Source organism: Schistocerca piceifrons, chromosome 8 (genome assembly GCF_021461385.2).
Source record: "Schistocerca piceifrons isolate TAMUIC-IGC-003096 chromosome 8, iqSchPice1.1, whole genome shotgun sequence".
NCBI classification, from domain to species: Eukaryota; Metazoa; Arthropoda; class Insecta; order Orthoptera; family Acrididae; genus Schistocerca; species Schistocerca piceifrons.
Window position 1 is genome coordinate 385,825,160 of NC_060145.1, and position 17,962 is coordinate 385,843,121.

The 17,962-nt window shown below is 44.4% G+C and overlaps 1 protein-coding gene across 1 annotated transcript in view; it reads left to right on the plus strand.

Annotated features, from left to right (window-relative positions):
- Positions 1-17,962, plus strand: part of LOC124712371 — a 155,072-nt gene that overhangs the window by 103,648 nt on the left and 33,462 nt on the right. Inside the window, exons 6-7 of the mRNA XM_047242667.1 lie at positions 1,312-1,766; positions 14,958-15,051. Coding sequence (XP_047098623.1) covers positions 1,312-1,766; positions 14,958-15,051 — 549 coding nt within the window. The remainder of the gene's footprint in view (positions 1-1,311; positions 1,767-14,957; positions 15,052-17,962) is intronic.

Here is a 17,962-nt window from a genome sequence, read left to right on the forward strand (position 1 = left end):
TATTAAAATCCATGGAGAAGAAATAAAAACTTTGAGTTTCAAAAACTTTGAGGTTTGCCAATGACATTGTAATTCTGTCAGAGACAGTAAAGGACCTGGAAGAGCAGTTGAACGGAATGGATAGTGTCAACAAAATCAAAACGAGGATAATGGAATGTAGTCGAATTAAGTCGGGTGATGCTGAGTGAATTAGATTAGGAAATGAGACACTTAAAATAGTAAAGGAGTTTTGCTATTTGGGGAGCAAAATAACTGATGAAGGTCGAAGTAGAGAGGATATAAAATATAGACTGGCAATGGCAAGGAAAGCGTTTCTGAAGAAGAGAAATTTGTTAACATCGAGTATAGATTTAAGTGTCAGGAAGTCATTTCTGAAAGTATTTGTATGGAGTGTAGCCATGTATGGAAGTGAAACATGGACGATAAATAGTTTGGACAAGAAGAGAATAGAATCTTTCGAAATGTGGTGCTACAGAAGAATGCTGAAGATTAGATGGGTAGATAACTAATGAGGAGGTATTGAATAGGATTGGGGAGAAGAGAAGTTTGTGGCACAACTTGACTAGAAGAAGGGATCGGTTGGTAGGATATGTTCTGAGGCATCAAGGGATCACCAATTCAGTATTGGAGGGCAGCGTGGAGGGTAAAAATCGTAGAGGGAGGCCAAGAGATGAATACACTAAGCAGATTCAATAGGATGTAGGTTGCAGTAGGCACTGGGAGATGAATTAGCTTGCACAGGATAGAGTAGCATGCAGAGCTGCATCAAACCAGTCTCAGGACTGAGCACCACAACAGCAACTATGTTCGTGGGATCATGGATCCCTTGCATACTACTTGTGAGATGAGCTTTAAAAGGAAAATAGGAATTTTAGCGAGTGAGACGATATGTGGTGGAACTTGGAGTCTCTTGTACAAATTATTGCCTATGTTGGGAGGGGTTGGTCTCGAGAATTCGTTGGATGCACCAACACTGCTGAGGATTTTCGCCTTCATCTTTCTGAGGAAGCGGGTTTCAGGTGTCTTACAGGGTATAGGATAGAGTAGCATGGAGAGCTGCATCAAACCAGTCTCAGGGCTGAGGACCACAACAACAACTATGTTCGTGGGATCACGGATCCCTTACATACTCCTTGTGAGATGAGCTTTAAAAGGAAAATAGGAATTTTAACGAGTGAGACGATATGTGGTGGAACTTGGAGTCTCTTGTACAAATTTTTGCCTAGGTTGGGAGGGGTCGGTCTCGAGAATGCGTTGGTTGCACCAACACTGCTGAGGGTTCCTTCATCTTTCTAAGGAAACTTGTTGCAGGTGTCTTACAGGGTGAACTCGACCATGTGGATGTTCGCGCCCATCATCAGCACCATCATCGCCTCGCGGTCTAGCGGCGGCGCGCCCGTCCAGAAGCCGTACGTGATGCCGCTGTGGCTGCCCTTCGACACGCAGTCCTCGCCCGCCTACGAGGCGGTCTACGCCGTCCAGGTGGCGAGCGGCTGGACGCTGTCAGAGACCACGGTGCTCCTGGACGGGGCGCTGCTGTCGCTGATGCTGCACGCCGCTGCAGAGCTGGCCGTCCTCAACGACGGCCTCTGCTCCGCTGGCGCCGGCGTGCGGCCGACGAGCGACGCCCTTCGACTCCCTGCACGCACTGCAGATCCAGAATTGTCACTCGACTACCCCAAAGATTTTACTGCAAGCTCCAGAGACCCTAAGCAGATGTTAGGTCAACTGGTGATCAACATACAACATCATCAAACTATCATCACGTAAGTGATAACCAACTACCTGTTTTGTTGTTTTTTTCTATGAATAAATAAGCAGTCTCGGTTGCAGTGTTAAAACAGTTTTTATTATTTCCCAGTGACTTTGTCGAGTTCACCCTGTAAGACACCTGCAGCACGTTTCCTCAGAAAGATTGAGGCGAAAATCTGGGCAGTGCTGGTGCAACCAACGAAGTCTCGATATCGACCCCTCCCAGTCTAGGCAATAATTTGTACAAGAAAATTTAAGTTCCACCACATATCGTCTCACTCGCTGAAATTCCTCTTTTCCTTCTAAAGCTCACCTCACAGGGAGTAGCACTAAACTTATGTCTGGGTATGATATTCCAGTCTCCTATTCAAACTCCGGACTTAGACGCACGTCCATCTACCTTATTGAGTCCTTACTAACTAATTCCCCACGTGATTACGTAGGCTTTCCCGGCGTAATAAGTCTTGAAAGTCTCTTCGGGTTTGCTGCCGGATCCTAAAATCAACTTGACTCGATATTTCGGCGATCCAACTGGTCGCCATCTTCAGGAAATGCTGCTTCTGCTGATGAGTCCCGCTGAGAACTGACGCCAGGTTGCAATTCGACGTCCTATATAGGCCACCGTTCAGTACACGTCGCATGCGCCGCCCATCACGGTTTTTGCCTTCCAAGACAGGGAGGTGGCGCCGCCCTTTGTGAAACACTGCTGGCCACGATATATCGCAATCAAGGCCGCACCGAAGAACGTTTTGTTTTGATGCGAGATAATACAGGATTCCACGTCTTGCTAAGAGGAAACCCATTGTCTCTGTTGATTAAATTATCAGCCAACCTAATTTCAATTGCCTCTTTATAGACACTGTTCCAAAAACTGGAAATGTTGGCAACTAACACAGTTTCAACAAATTCCATACTGTGACCCTCATTTAGGTAGTGTTCTGCTACCGCCGATTTTTCCGGCTGTTGTAGCCTCGTATGACGGCGATGTTCCACACACCTGTCATGCTCTGTGCGAATCGACAGGCCAATGTAAGCTTTCCCACATTGACACGGAATTTTGTACACACCGGGTTTCCTAAGCCCCAAATCATCTTTCACAGAGCCGAGCAGAGCCTTAATCTTAGAAGGTGGACGGAACACACTCTTAATGTTAAAATTCTTTAAAATTCGTCCAACCTTACACGATAAGCCTCTAGTATAAGGATGAAAGGACACAGATCTATGTTCCTCTTCATATACCTCCGCAGATGGTCCAAACTCCATAGCCCGACGAATCTGCTTCTCGGTGTATCAATTTTCCTTAAAAACAGCCATCAAATTCTCAAGTTCTTGGGTTAAGCTGTCTGCGTCGGAAATGGCATATGCTCCCCGTACCAAAGTCCTAAGGACGCCACTGCGTTGGTGTGGTGGATGAAAACTCTTAGGATGCAGATACCAATCTGTGAGCGTCGCCTTTCGGTGAACACTGTGTCCTAAAGTGCCATCTGGTTTTTTTATAAACCATAACGTCTAAAAATTGAAGCATCCCTCCATAGTAAATTTGACACTTTTAACCATACCAATTCGCGTACTTCCGCCCCACTGTAGGTACGCCCCAAGGCTCCATCCACTCTCCTCTCCTTTATCTCGCCTACAATATCGATATGCCCAAACCAACTCCTCTAATCTACCTCTTTCAGTACACTGATGACACCGCTTTTTTCGTCCTTTACTCTACACTCCATAAATCCGAACGATCCCTGTAGACCTAAGACAGTTTACCTCCCTGGTGAAACCAACGGATTCTCCGGATAAACTCCTCCCAAACGTAAGCAATAATTGTAGAACGAGCCACTGTACTTTTCATTGGCTTACGGAAGGAATACAAAATTTCATACTAGTGGCTTGACCCCATTTAGTGACACTGAAAATATGAAACAACTTACTTATATTTGGTGGCGACGGGTACATTGGATGCCGTGTATAAAATATCCCAGCAGGTAAATGCCCCTTCTCAAAGCTTTAAAAACGCTGTGCCGTGTCGGTGTCCAATAAACTGGAATAAAACAGAAAATGATCGAAAAGTATTTTTTTTAAATAAGTAACTTGCTTTGTCCCTCAACTGACAACCCGCACTAGAAACAAGAAGGAGGCAGCAGATTACCCTATTACGGCATGTGGTCATATAACATTCTGGAGGTGTAGTTCATATTATGGGTGCACACGTCACACTGGATATGCTTACCTACAAAGGCCCTAAGAATAGTGCACGCGGCTCTCGGCAGATGGCACCTGCCGACTGCGAGCTACGATAGTGCAAATTTGCTAAAACTTGTCATAACAACAAACCAAGACAGTTATTACACATGACTAGTGTTCTAAAAGTTGCTGATAATATGCTTACATTAATAGTCCGAATAATCGGGGTGAACAAAAATTAAAAACCAAAGTGCCAAAAATACATTGCTATGTAGGGAAAGCAAACAAGTATATAGGGTAGCTCCTAATACCAATATTGAATGTTCAAAGTAATACTACAGCCAACAGCACTGTTCATACTCTCGCCTCCCTAAAACCAGAAACTGCGACCTTCCCTCTCACCTTGATGATTTACATTTTAAATTTATTTATACTAACTAGGATAATATATTAAGACGTAACATTCTAAACGTACTAAGGACCAAAACTAAAGTTTTGAGATACAACAATAAAAATGTTGCATGACATACGAAATTAGCATGCTTGTTTTTACGGTGGTAAACATTTATTATCATCCAGGAAATATAAACTATACTGCAAGTCCAGAGAAAACTGCATCGAATTGCCCAGAAAAACAAAACTAAAAACTTGAGAGGAGAAGCGGTCCTGCACATTACGTTACCCAGACTAAATGGGCGAAGTTCTATAGAGATGTCATGCTACATATTATGGTTGACAAAAAGTATCTAGCTATAAATATCTGAGGACATGTAAACAATGCGAAACAGAAGTCATCACTTTGCAGTATCATTAAACAAATTAGTAAAAAACTGCCGACAGTGATGTAGTATAAGGGACACCATAGTAAACAGCTCCCTTTTTTCAGCATACAGTCGTGAAATATTTTGCTGAATGTCGTGTATGAATGAAAGTAGTGCTTGAATGAAATCACCAACAGTTTTGCCTTCTTTAGCATGCTCACACTTTCCCAATGTTCAACTTCACTGAATGTCCTATTGATGCGCATTATTCCAGGTGAGGCGATTTTAATTTGTGCAGAACAACTTATGTGTAGCTTTGTTATGATGATGACAGTTTAGAAGTCAATAAAGTCCTTTTGCTCCATTCTTGGTGTGTTAAATGTTGAAGAAAGGCGCGCTCATGTAATTAATTATTGTAAATCATCAGGTACGTAACATTTAGCAACCTCCTTGCGCTTTTCTAGCAAGGAAAAATTTCTGTCATAAGCTACGAAACTGTTATATTGTATTGATTAGCTGTTTCATCGGTTCTTTGTAGAATATTGAAACGTTATGAGTGAAACACACGCAACACTGTTGTAATATTCCATAATATTTATTACGTATTTGTTACACGAACCGGTTTTCGGCTGTTACGCCATCATCAGGTACGTGCAAAGCTAGGTATGTGGTGAAGTGAAATTTTGTTGGATCAAAAATTTAAAACTATTGCATCTACAAACTATCTCCAGACGCAGTCACATAAGTAACAAGAAAAATAAATGGTCCAAATGGCTCTGAGCACTATGGGACTTAACATCTATGGTCATCAGTCCCCTAGAACTTAGAACTACTTAAACCTAACTAACCTAAGGACAGCACACAACACCCAGTCAACACGAAGCAGAGAAAATCCCTGACCCCGCCGGGAATGGAACCCGGGAACCCGGGCATGGTAAGCGAGAACGCTACCGCACGACTACGGGCTGCGGACGTAACAAGACACTACGAACATGTACACACATATAAATACAAGGTTTTTGTTCTGTCCACAGCAGCTGTCACTCTAAATCAAACGTTTCTTTTCGTTATCAGTTACATTGACGGCCTTTTTAGTGCAATTCAGAATATGGAACAGACGTGATGCTACGTTCTTAGCTCCACGAGACCTGTCATCCTCGTGCACAATTACATTACTGCCTGACTGCTGTCATGAGCATAAACATAGCAGTTGTAATACGAGACTGTGTCTAAAAGTGGGTAAAACAAAACTGGTTTCATACTGATTGCTAATGAAGTGTCACTTCCACAACACGACAAACAATAAGGCAAATATTACGTCCGCGCGTTAAAGTGATGCAATTCAAAGCTGACTGGCGAGCATATTTAGAATGAAGAAGGCCGTGGAGCTAATACCAGCTCCTTCTGTTCGTCCCTGTTACGATTCGTTTCCTTTGTAATATGGTGAAGCGCATTTAGTGTAATACACTCGCATGGATGTAGCACCTTTAGAGCGAATTAAATCAATTTTGAAAAAAAATGGTACTTTTAGCGGCTAGAATAGCGGCAACTTGTAAGCACACATTTGCTATTATCTCACAAACTGGTATTTTGCGGACCAATCTGCACTGGAACTTTCTGCCTCTATTGTTATCACTTTCACCGGTGCCAGCTGTCGCTACTGACTATTATCCACGCTATACACAAAGATTTGGCGCCTCTTGTGACTGTCTCACCTTGGTACCCCACCAGGCACCAATCCACCCTTTTTAGCAGCAACATTCTATTTCAGTTTCTGTAATTCATAGTAACATGATTTAATTGAACGGTCGACACGTGTACCGCTGGTTCTAGTGCCCAACGGATAAACAAAATTTCGGCGATGAGATACGTCGCTAGCGTCCGATGTGCTGACGAACTGACCTCCCGGGAGCGCACGGCCTAGTTACCCCCCCCCCCTCACCCCCCGTGCTCTTGAGCCGTCCCTTACACGTTTTATGCTCGAGGGCGCTTGTGGGCGGCCGAACAGGCAATCGCATCAGCGATAGCATTGGTGTAGTTATTCCGTGCGCCGTGGCCGCCAGAGCGTTGCATATGCTGAATGTCTTCTTAATTAGATCTAGAGCTGTCTCCCAAGCCTTGCTGACATTATAGCCGGAGCTCCTGCTGTGTATTTCGATGGCTTCTCTAACGATGCTGCCGCAATATTTGGGAGTTTGTGGTCGAATACTGGTCCATTCGTACTTCATCTCATGAGTCTCGGACAAAGAGTGCGCCGCGACCGCCGATTAAACTTTGCTCCCAACCCTAAGTCATCCCCGTTTTCAAGAAGGGACGTCGAACAAATGTGCAGAACTATAGACCTATATCTCTAACGTCGATCAGTTGTAGAATTTTGGAACACGTATTATGTTCGAGTATAATGACTTTTCTGGAGACTAGAAATCTACTCTGTAGGAATCAGCATGGATTTCGAAAAAGACGATCATGTGAAACCCAGCTAGCGCTATTCGTCCACGAGGCTCAGAGGGCCATAGACATGGGTTCCCAGGTAGATGCCGTGTTTCTTGACTTCCGCAAGGCGTTCTATACAGTTCCCCACAGTCGTTTAATGAACAAAGTAAGAGCATATGGACTATCTGACCAATTGTGTGATTGGATTGAAGAGTTCCTAGATAACAGAACGCAATATGTCATTCTCAATAGAGAGAAGTCTTCCGAAGTAAGAGTGATTTCAGGTGTGCCGCAGGGGAGTGTCGTAGGACCGTTGCTATTCACAATATACATAAATGACCTTGTGGATGACATCGGAAGTTCACGGAGGCTTTTTTCGGATGATGCTGTGGTATATCGCGAGGTTGTAACAATGGGAAATTGTACTGAAATGCATGAGGATCTGCAGCGAATTGACGCATGGTGCAGGGAATGGCAATTAAATCTCAATGTAGACAAGTGTAATGTGCTGCGAATACATAGAAAGATAGATGCCTTATCATTTAGCTACAATATAGCAGTTAATTCCATAAATTATCTGGGAGTACGCATTAGGAGTGATTTAAAATGGAATGATCATATAAAGTTGATGCTAGACTGAGATTCATTGGAAGAATCCTAAGGAAATGCAATCCGAAAACAAAGGAAGTAGGTTACAGTACGCTTGTTCGCCCACTGCTTGAATACTGCTCAGCAGTGTGGGATCCGTACCAGATAGGGTTGATAGAAGAGATAGAGAAGATCCAACGGAGAGCAGCGCGCTTCGTTACAGGATCATTTAGTAATCGCGAAAGCGTTACGGAGATGATAGATAAGCTCCAGTGGAAGACTCTGCAGGAGAGACGCTCAGTACGGGCAGTTTCGAGAACATACCTTCACCGAAGAGTCAAGCAATATATTGCTCCCTCCTACGTGTATCTCGCGAAGAGACCATGAGAATAAAATCAGAGAGATTAGAGCCCACACAGAAGCATACTGACAATCCTTCTTTCCACGAAAAATACGAGACTGGAATAGAAGGGAGAACCGATAGAGGTACTCAAGGTACCCTCCGCCACACACCGTCAGGTGGCTTGCAGAGTATGCATGTAGATGTAGATGTGGATGTAAGTTTACTCTGTCGGGACGTCGCCAGCAAAGCTGAATAGGTCGAGGCGCGACTACCGCCTTAAGCAGGCTACATCACGATTGTGCTCTGATGAGAACCACGACTACCACGACAAACATCACAAGCAGAGACAGGTAGGCATTCGAGACCTTAGATAGTGACCTGAGGTTCTTATCTTACGTGCTGATAATGGCAGTGCTACTGTTGTCCTCTCCCAAAAGGACTTACAGCATAGTCCTTGCAGATCCTGCTAGACGCTGGCTGCAACAGGAAGATCAGTGCTGACCCCATCAAGAAGGTGAAGAACGAGACCACTGTGCTTCTCAAGGACTTGGACTTACCAGAAGGGTCATCAAGAAATTGGCACCATAAGGGCCTGTATTGCCTTACGGACTCCTTAATGTCCACAAAGCGTCCCATTATACCCCACGCTCAGTAACACCAGCGCTCTTACATATTTGCTGTAAGACATACTAAGGCCTTATGTGCAGAAATACCAGCATCACGTCTGCAATTCAGTGAATTGTGAAACGCCTCAACAACTTCACGCTGAAGTACTCAGATATCCTAGTGAGCTTCGATTTCGTTTCATTTTTACCAGGGTGCCTCTACGAGAGTCAGTTGAACTCATTGGACAGAAATTTGACGAGAAGATCGCTTTCAGGTATATCCTGACATCCACATATTTTCTGTTCAATGGAGAATACTATGAACACACGGAGGGAGTCGCAATGGGCAGCTCACTCTCGCCTGTGATTGCAAGTTTTTATATCGAGCACTTCGAGGAAGAAGCCCTGATATGGAAACCCACTTGCACTTTCCATTGTGTGCACAACATGTTCGTACTCTGACTTCATGGAAGAGAGAAACTCCACTCATCCCAGCATCAGACCGAGGCAGAAACGACACTACTATTCCTTGACATCATGGTCAAGAGAAGAGCTGTTGGTATCCTGTGCCACGTTTCATATCAGAAGGAAACGCACATTGATCTGTACTGGAACACAGACACCTACCACCGCCATGCGCAGAGGAATGGGGCACTACTACACAGGGCTCACTCTTTCTCAGATGCAGATGGTATTCCGCGCGACCTAGAACACTTCAGAACTGTGCTCAGAAATAAACGGTTACTCAAAATGACAGATCAGGCAGACTATGCGCCTCTTCTCTGCAGTACAACCATTTGAGACGGACAAAGTCACCGAGAACGTGGAAGTCACTACCTTTTTGCCGTATACCAGTGCGCTATCGAGTAAAATCGGGCGTGTGTTGGAAAATCACCAAGTAACAATTATCTTTTGGTCGCCCAATGCAACAAGACATTATTGAGAAGCTTCAAGGCCGGGGTAAATCAGGTTCCGTGTGTATGTGACAAGACAGTGCGTAGCATTGATGGTAGATGCGAGAACACCAGCGGGACACTCGACTAGTGCATCACTACAAGTCATGAGTTGGAATATGAACGAACCAGAATTTGAGCACAAACTTCCAAATACTGGTATAGCGTCGTCCGAAAAGGTATCGAAATACGCACCATGGACAATCTTACCAACCGGGTCTGCGTCTATATCTCGGGACGGCTTGGAACCAGCGCTGGGTATAATCAAGAAGAACTCACCAAACAAAATGATCTTGCTTCGAGGGAGGACGCAGTAACTACACCCACGCTACAGCAACCGGGGTACCATCCCGGGTGTCGTCGGCCACAATCGACAAAGCAGTCGCCTTCGCGGCGGCGCCGAAACGCAACCTCAGGCGCTGGGCTGGGGATATATCACGACTGTGCACCACCAAGAGCTCACTTCGTCAGCACACATGACTGTGGCGGCGTGTCTGATCGCTGAAATGTTGTGCACATTGGACACTATGAACCAGCATTACACCAGTGGTTTGCTCAATCAACAAGTACGCCAAGAGAAGCTGAACAACCACTTAGTTATGAAAAGGATAGTTGCTAGTCACTACTTAGCAGAGATGCTCAGTTTCAGATAGGCACAACAAAAAGACTGTCACAAAATGAGTTTTCGGCCAACAAGGCCTTTCTCAAAAATAGACAACAGAATCACGCACACTTACATAAACGCAACTTCCAGACACATCACCACAGTGTCTGGCAGCTGAACACAGACTACGTGCAGCAGCGGATGATCATAATATTGAACAAGAACATAACATGATATCAGGTTAGAGCAGGAGAGACCAAGGATCCGGTTCACGAGCCATGTTCTGGCACACGTACACAAGCACTCAGCCTAGTTGCACACTTTTCCCACTGACACGGCATGCTGTCTGATCGTGAGAAGGGTGAAACGGTGAACGCACTGCATTTGTGTGGCAATACAGTCGCATTGCCTACGACGTGGTTTAATGTTTTACATTACTCAATAGCGTAGTTCACAAACAAAAGAAATTTTCAGTATCATTTATTATTGGTGCGCTGAAGACATGATATAAATTTTATCTGGTATAAATTGTCAGCATACGGAAAGACGCAGACAATTTCATAGATTTTTAGCACTCAGGTTGCCATTTAGCGGTAACTTAGTTTCACAGACGTATGTCGATCGGAAAACTGTAGCATCTTTGCAACCACGTTACAGAGACGTGGAAAACAGTGTATACATGCTGGACAGTTTTAACTTAAAATGGTTTGTCTTTAAAGCGAGAATTTTACTGTAGATCTGTCAGTCACATCTAGACGCGCACAGGGGCAGTTCCAACTGAAATGGATAACGGTCTCAGAAACAGCTCGAAAACAGATGAAAGACTGGCAGTGACCCAAAAACGTTCATGGAACTATTCTTGTAAATCTTTGAAGACCACAATGAATTCTTCAAACCTTACGTTCATTTAACGCCAGTGAACTAAGGGAAATGGACGGTGTTTATTGTCAGAATTTGTCCCTTCCACAACGCGATTTTCTTTTTAAATGCATCCTCATCAAATCGGAAATAAGTTGTTTCTCATCCTTGTACTGTTTTACTGTGGGCAATGCCCATTCAAGTCCAATTAAAATGCGAGGTCTGCAAACCACTCCAGATGTTCTAATTTTCGTTCCTGCGCTCCTTTCTCTTTCATAAATGCAACAGCTTCGGGTTTTAAATTGAAAAATCGTCCAGATATGAACGTTGACTTAACCACCGTACTCTGCAGTACTCTGAAACAACAGCAATCGACAGTGGAGTAACGCCTGTGACTTTCGAAATTTCATTATTCATACCATCAGTTTCTTCACGTGTTCCTTGCCTGCAAATGTATGACAAAGTGCTTCTTGATGTATAGAACAATAAATCCCGTCAGTCTATAACTGTAATCTTTTGCTCTTTCATTGCCAACTACATCTTTCAATTATTTCTTAGAGGTATTCTAATGTAGTTTAATAGCAAGTTTGCAGTACTTGTCAATTACGCGACTGCCTAATAGATATTGATAATTGTCATCCCTCTCTTCTGTACTCCCATTTAGTTTTAAAGGCCTATGATGACAGATCGCAAGACTGCCTCTTTTTGTGCAAACAGCACTGGACGTCCTTGACACCACAAATAAATAACGAAGTGTCAACAGCACTGACACCACAATCCTCCCAAACTGAAGAGAGTTGTGCGGACGGAAAAATGCCACACCGCAGTACTAAATGAAACGTTGCACTGTGCCGAGTACTTCCGCAAAGGAACGAGGAAAGCCGAGACAAGCCGAGCCACTGCCCACAAGCGGGCCACACACCCAGCTTGCTAGCCGTTTGGCACGTCGTTGTCGGTCCTGATTCAGACCATATAAAATTTGTTATCTGTGTATGTGTCATCTCTGCTTTCGTAATCACACTGATGCATGTTTGTTTTGTATGCTGGCTGCCTTGTGAGACTAGTGTTTGATGGAGGTACGGAGCCAATCAACAAAGTGACAAGTTATGAAGTGGTATCCATAAGTTCCTGCACTTTAAGTACAGCGAGTAAATTGTTACGATTACACTAAAATACTGCTAAGAGTCTCCACAAATGTTCTTACTGAATCAGTGAGGTAAGTCGTTATGAATTGAGTGGTTTTCTTAGTTGTTAGTGAGGATATTTCCACTGTCATATTTCCGTGAATTCAGGTTTCGCCATTGCTGAACTGAAAGAGTTGAGTGTATGTATAAAATTTTGTTTGACTTTGCAATAACCATTGAAGAGACAGACAAAATTTTAAAGCAAGCTTTTGGGAACAGAACTTTAGGTCAGGCATAGACTTACGACTGATGTCAGTGTTTCAAAAGCAGGCGAACATCAATCGATGATGGTAACAGTTCCGATCGCCTGTCAACTAGCATCAAAAATTTGAAATTTGTTGTAAGTTCTATGGGACCAAATTGGTGAGGTCATCGATTCCTATGCTTACACACTACTTAATCTAACTTAAACTAACTTACGCTAAGGACAACACACACACCCGTGCCCAAGGGAGGACTCGAACCTCCGACAGGGGGAGCCACGCGAACCGTGGCAAGGCGCCCCTGACCGCACGGCTACCCCGCACGGCAACTGGCATCACATTGGAAAATGTTCAGAGGTGCCTGATTCTCTTGTAGGATGGTAGACAGACCATCGAAGACTTCTGCAACATCTGTAGAATAATCTCGGGTACATCTGAAAATATTCTGTCGGGAGAGTGGAACACGAGCAGGATTTCAGCGAAGTTAGTGCTACAACTGCTTGAAGGCCATCCAAATCAACACTACGTGGAAATCTGCAGGAAAGGTTTTATGTGTACAGACTGAAGCGGCGAGTGACAATTTGTACCAAGACTGGGGATCGTATCCAGGACTCCTGCTTACTAGGTACGTGTGTGACCCACTAAGCCACGTTGGCACAGCGGTTCACACAACTGCACGGGTTACCGTGGCACACCTCCCTCCTCGATCCAAATTCTCACTGCCACCCCAGTCTACCTTAAATTTACCCATACACACAAACAGAAATGCCGAGTCTCTCTATTTACGGTCGATGCTCAGGTACTGTTCCAGAGCGGAGAGCCTCACCAATTCTGTTCGTGTGTAAGGGGGAATATAAGGTAAACTGGGGCGGCAGTGAGAATTTGGATCGAGGAGGGAGGTGTGCCACGGTAACCCATGCAGCTGTGTGAACTGCTGTGCCAACGCGGCTTAGTGGCTAACACACCTGCCTAGTAAGCAAGAGACGTAGGTTCGATGTCTGGCTTTGGTACAAATTTTCACTCGCTGCTTCAGTCCATATACATAAAATCAAATCTGTATGAGAACAGTGAAGTCTCTGAAACTGTTTCATTTCATTTGTAGGAAGACGATTAAGACTTCCTTTCGAAGGTTGTCAATGGTGACGAAAAGTCACCTTATTGCTGTCTACAGCTCCATTTACGTATCATACAGTGCGTGGCGGAAGGTCTCTTGTGCCAGTACTAGCGATTCACCTCCCTTTTCCTTTCACAAACGACTGTGTGTATGCCTCCGTACCAGCCATAATATCACTTATCTTCGTGGTCCTTGCAGAAACATACTTTGGAGACAGTAGAATCAGCAGTCAGCGTCAAATGCCAGTTCTCTAAATTTTCTCAATACTGCCTCGCGAAAAGAACGTCCTCTTCGCGCCAGTGATTCCCATTAGAGCACACGAACCATCTCCATAATACTTGCGTGTTTATAGAACCTGCCAGTAGCAGATCTAGCAGCACGTCTTTGAATCGCTGCCGGCCGAAGTGGCCGTGCGGTTAAAGGCGCTGCAGTCTGGAACCGCAAGACCGCTACGGTCGCAGGTTCTAATCCTGCCTCGGGCATGGATGTTTGTCATGTCCTTAGGTTAGTTAGGTTTAACTAGTTCTAAGTTCTAGGGGACTAATGACCACAGCAGTTGAGTCCCATAGTGCTCAGAGCCATTTGAACCCTTTTTTTTTTTTTTTTTTATCGCTTCGATGTATTCCTTAGTTCTACCTGGTGGGGGTCCCACACACTTTAGCAGTATTCAAGAATGGGCCGCATCGTCGTAATAGATTCGTTTTTCTTCACCTCTGCCGAGAAAAACTCGACAAATTAAGAGGCACATTAAGTCCATGCTTATATGTTTACTTTTCTTATAAGTGAAACTGATTATAATGTTATAGATCCTGTTCAGACGATCATTAAAGAATTATATCGTGACGTCCCTGACCTTTGAGAGACTACATGAGACGAAAACGTCTACAGAAGTGGCGTGCAATCGACTGTGTACCACACAATGACAATGCACGACTGATGCAGCCTACACTAACCAGAAATTTTTGATTAAAACTTTATGACAGTGGCCCCCACCTGTCGTAGTAATGAGAGTTTGCTGCAGATGAGTACCTCCTATTTCCATACATGAAAATGAAGTCGAGAGCGCGAAGATTTGATACAACGGAGGACATTCAAGCGGAATGGCAAAGGATATTGAACACTTACCAAAGAAAGACTTCTATGAAACGGTTCAAAGCAGTCAAAAATGTTTGTCATTCGCTTTCAAGGGACTACTTTGAAGTTGATGTTGTTGAATAAATCATGATAATTTCAACTCATATATTTCGGAATTTTTTTATATAGCACTTCTATAGCACCTCACACACGGCACCAACTAATTACCTCTGAACTTCACAGCGTGTGTATAACACATCCAGGACAAAGCAACGAATAAGAGCGCATGGATTCATTCTGCTTGCAGCTACATCGGCCTGCTCCAGAAGGTGGTGAGTCGCGCCATATCCGTGTTGCTGGCCTGCAACACCGTCAACATCTGTTTCAATATCATCGCGGCAGTAAGTATGCAGCGTTCATACGCGAACAAGCTATTTTGCACTATCATTGTCTTCTGAGCAGTCCTTTTACAGTACCATTAGGTAATGCAGCCGCATTAAATACACGGAATCACTTTCGCTGAATTGAAGATCATGAGAAATGGAAATGCCGTGTCGGTAGGGCCGCCCGTCGGGTAGACCGCCTGGTGCAAGTATTTCGAGGTTGACGCCACTTCGGCGACTTGCTTGTCGATGAGGATGAAATGATGATGATAACACAACTTCCGACCCCGCTGGGAATCTAACCCTGGCCGTTAGGCATGGCATTCCGTTGCGCTGACCACTCAGCTACCAGGGGCGGACATAATGAAAAATGAGATGTAACCAGTGAAGATGGGAAGTCGTGAAATTATATCAATAAAAAACTCAACCCAAAATACCCTGATCTGTCCCATGTTTTCACCAAGTTTTCATTAGTGACAACTTATTCACAAATAATTTAGTGTTTTTCTATCTTTTCTCCTTGTAAATGAACTCGTATAATCAACCAGAGGTAATGTGAATCTTCAGTTTCTTCCGGTAGCTTTGTTGATCGAACAGTCCATGTGTGTACTCCCAGTTCATTGAATCCAATGAGCACAATATTTCGGCAATCAGACATGTTACCAACGTCAGATCCTCTGACGAACTAAGCTCCTGCGATTTTTTTTCACATTTCATTCCCACCTCTGAGCGAGGAGGGTGGGCTCTTTGAGGGCATGCTGGTGTCCCTTACCAGCCATGAGATTTTTTACACAAGGATGGGGCCCCTCCACGCCCACACCAACGTGGTGACCAAACCAAAAGTTCTACTGTCACCTCCGTAAACATGTTAGTTTTTGAATCAGACGTCACAGGATGCGGGCTGTGATGTTGTCCATGCGTCTGGGTAAGATTACTCATTAACATGGTCCATCAGGAGATAGAAGGGGTCGAAAACGATTGAAGGGTAGCGGTTGTAAGGGCAGAGGAAAAAAAGTGCCAAGGCAAGAGCCAAGGGAAAAAAACCTCTGCGACAGTAGGACGGGTAGTAAGGGCAGTAGCGGCTTGCTATCTGCGACAGAGCATGCAAGGTGTGGTTGTGTTAGTTCGAGGTATCGTGCATCGTTACCTTTGTCGTTGTTGGAGCTTGTTGCGGCGCTTGCTGCAGTTGCTGCGTCCCTGCAACAGTTCGAGGTCGTTGTAGATTAGTGGGCGATCGGTCATAGATCGGCTCACAGACGGTGTAGGGGGTGTGTGTGGCTGGTTTGCGTGCTGTCTACAGTACGGTTTCCCTGCGGTTGCCTGTTTTTCGGCTGGTCGCACATCTGGGTTTCCAGTAATAACTGTGTTGCAGGGGCTCGCCAGTACCGTCGTGTTAGCGTTCTATGGACCATAGATGTTTAGTTCCTAGCCAGTAATGTCTTTGGTCTGTTATGCTTCCATCTATGGTTGTGGTCGTAGTTACCCAGAGAAAGGATAAACGGGTTGCGCGAGTGTCTCGTGTTATTGTACAGTCGTGTGGAGAGTTTTTGGAATACCTGCAAGATAGTATCTAGCCGGTATTCCCGGTGAAGGTCCGCGATGCGTGTGTAGCGCGGAGCGTTGCTTACGATTTTGAGTACTTTGTTCTGTATGAGCTGCAGACGGCGCAGGCGAGTGGGCGCAGCGTATCCCCAGACAGGGGTTGCGTACGTCATCAGAGGTGGAATAAGTGTCATGTACATGGACCTAGACACCCTCCTGTTCAGTGTGCTACGCCTGTTAAGCATAGGGTAGAGTTGTTTGAGCCTCACGTTAGCTTTGTTGGTCACGTGTTGAATGTGGTCCCCCCAGAGTAGTTTCCTGTCCAGCCAGACACCGAGGTATTTGACCTTCTCGCGGAAACGTATTGGGCGTGTGTGTAGTGTTATTGGGTTGCAGTGCTGATGTTTGCGCAGTTGCTTAGACAAACTGGGACAATGCAGATATTTCTCTAGCGTAGATGTAAGAAGTGGATACCATCAGCTGGAGGTGGCTCCAGAAGAACGACCACGCACAATGTTTTCGTTACCCTGGGTCCATTATCAATAACAGGGTATGTCAATTATGCTGAAGAATGTTACTGCAATGTTTCAGCATTTGGTGGACGTAATATTGAGGTGGTTGAAATGGGCGAAAATGAACTGGGTTCCGGACCTTCCGTGGCAGTAACAAGCCCTGCATGCTCTTCTGACCATGCTAGGCTTATTGTTGCCTCAGATGGTATAACTATGCTGGGCTTGTTATTGCCACGGAAGGCACTGCAAACGATTCTGTTCACTGCAGATGAAAACCGTTGTGGATGGCGGGTTACGATCGGGGCCTGAAGATGAGACCATGTGGTTTCGAAACTGGTAAGGTAAAATAGAATAAACGACGTTAATTTCAAATACAGCCGCTGGTTTTGTCATCATTATTCAAATACCATAAAGCATAAGAGGCGTGGAAAACGCATTGTCCTCCTGCACAGCAACCTAATATCACACACGGCCCACAGAGCACAAGCCTTACTTCTGTGTTTTCGAAGAGAAGTTCAAGTCCTGCACAATGTGATCTACATCTTTACGGCAAGCTCAGAAAATGACTGGGGAAAACAAACTTGAGCGAAATAACGTTCATATTTGTAAGAGAAGAATTCATTTGATCAGTAAAGCGCATATTTTGATTCATATATTGTCAATGCAAAGTATTTTGAAAGTTATATAAGCTTTAAGTAATTAAATTAAATTTATATAGCGCAAGTTAACTGGTTCGATGTATTTTGACCTCTTAGTTGGACTGTGTTACCTCAACTGCTATAAACTGTTTTTTTTTTTTTTTAAGGAAATGTAAAAAAGTTAAGCAGTACTGTCGTCTATGCCCTACAAAACATATTAGTTCACTACAAATAAAA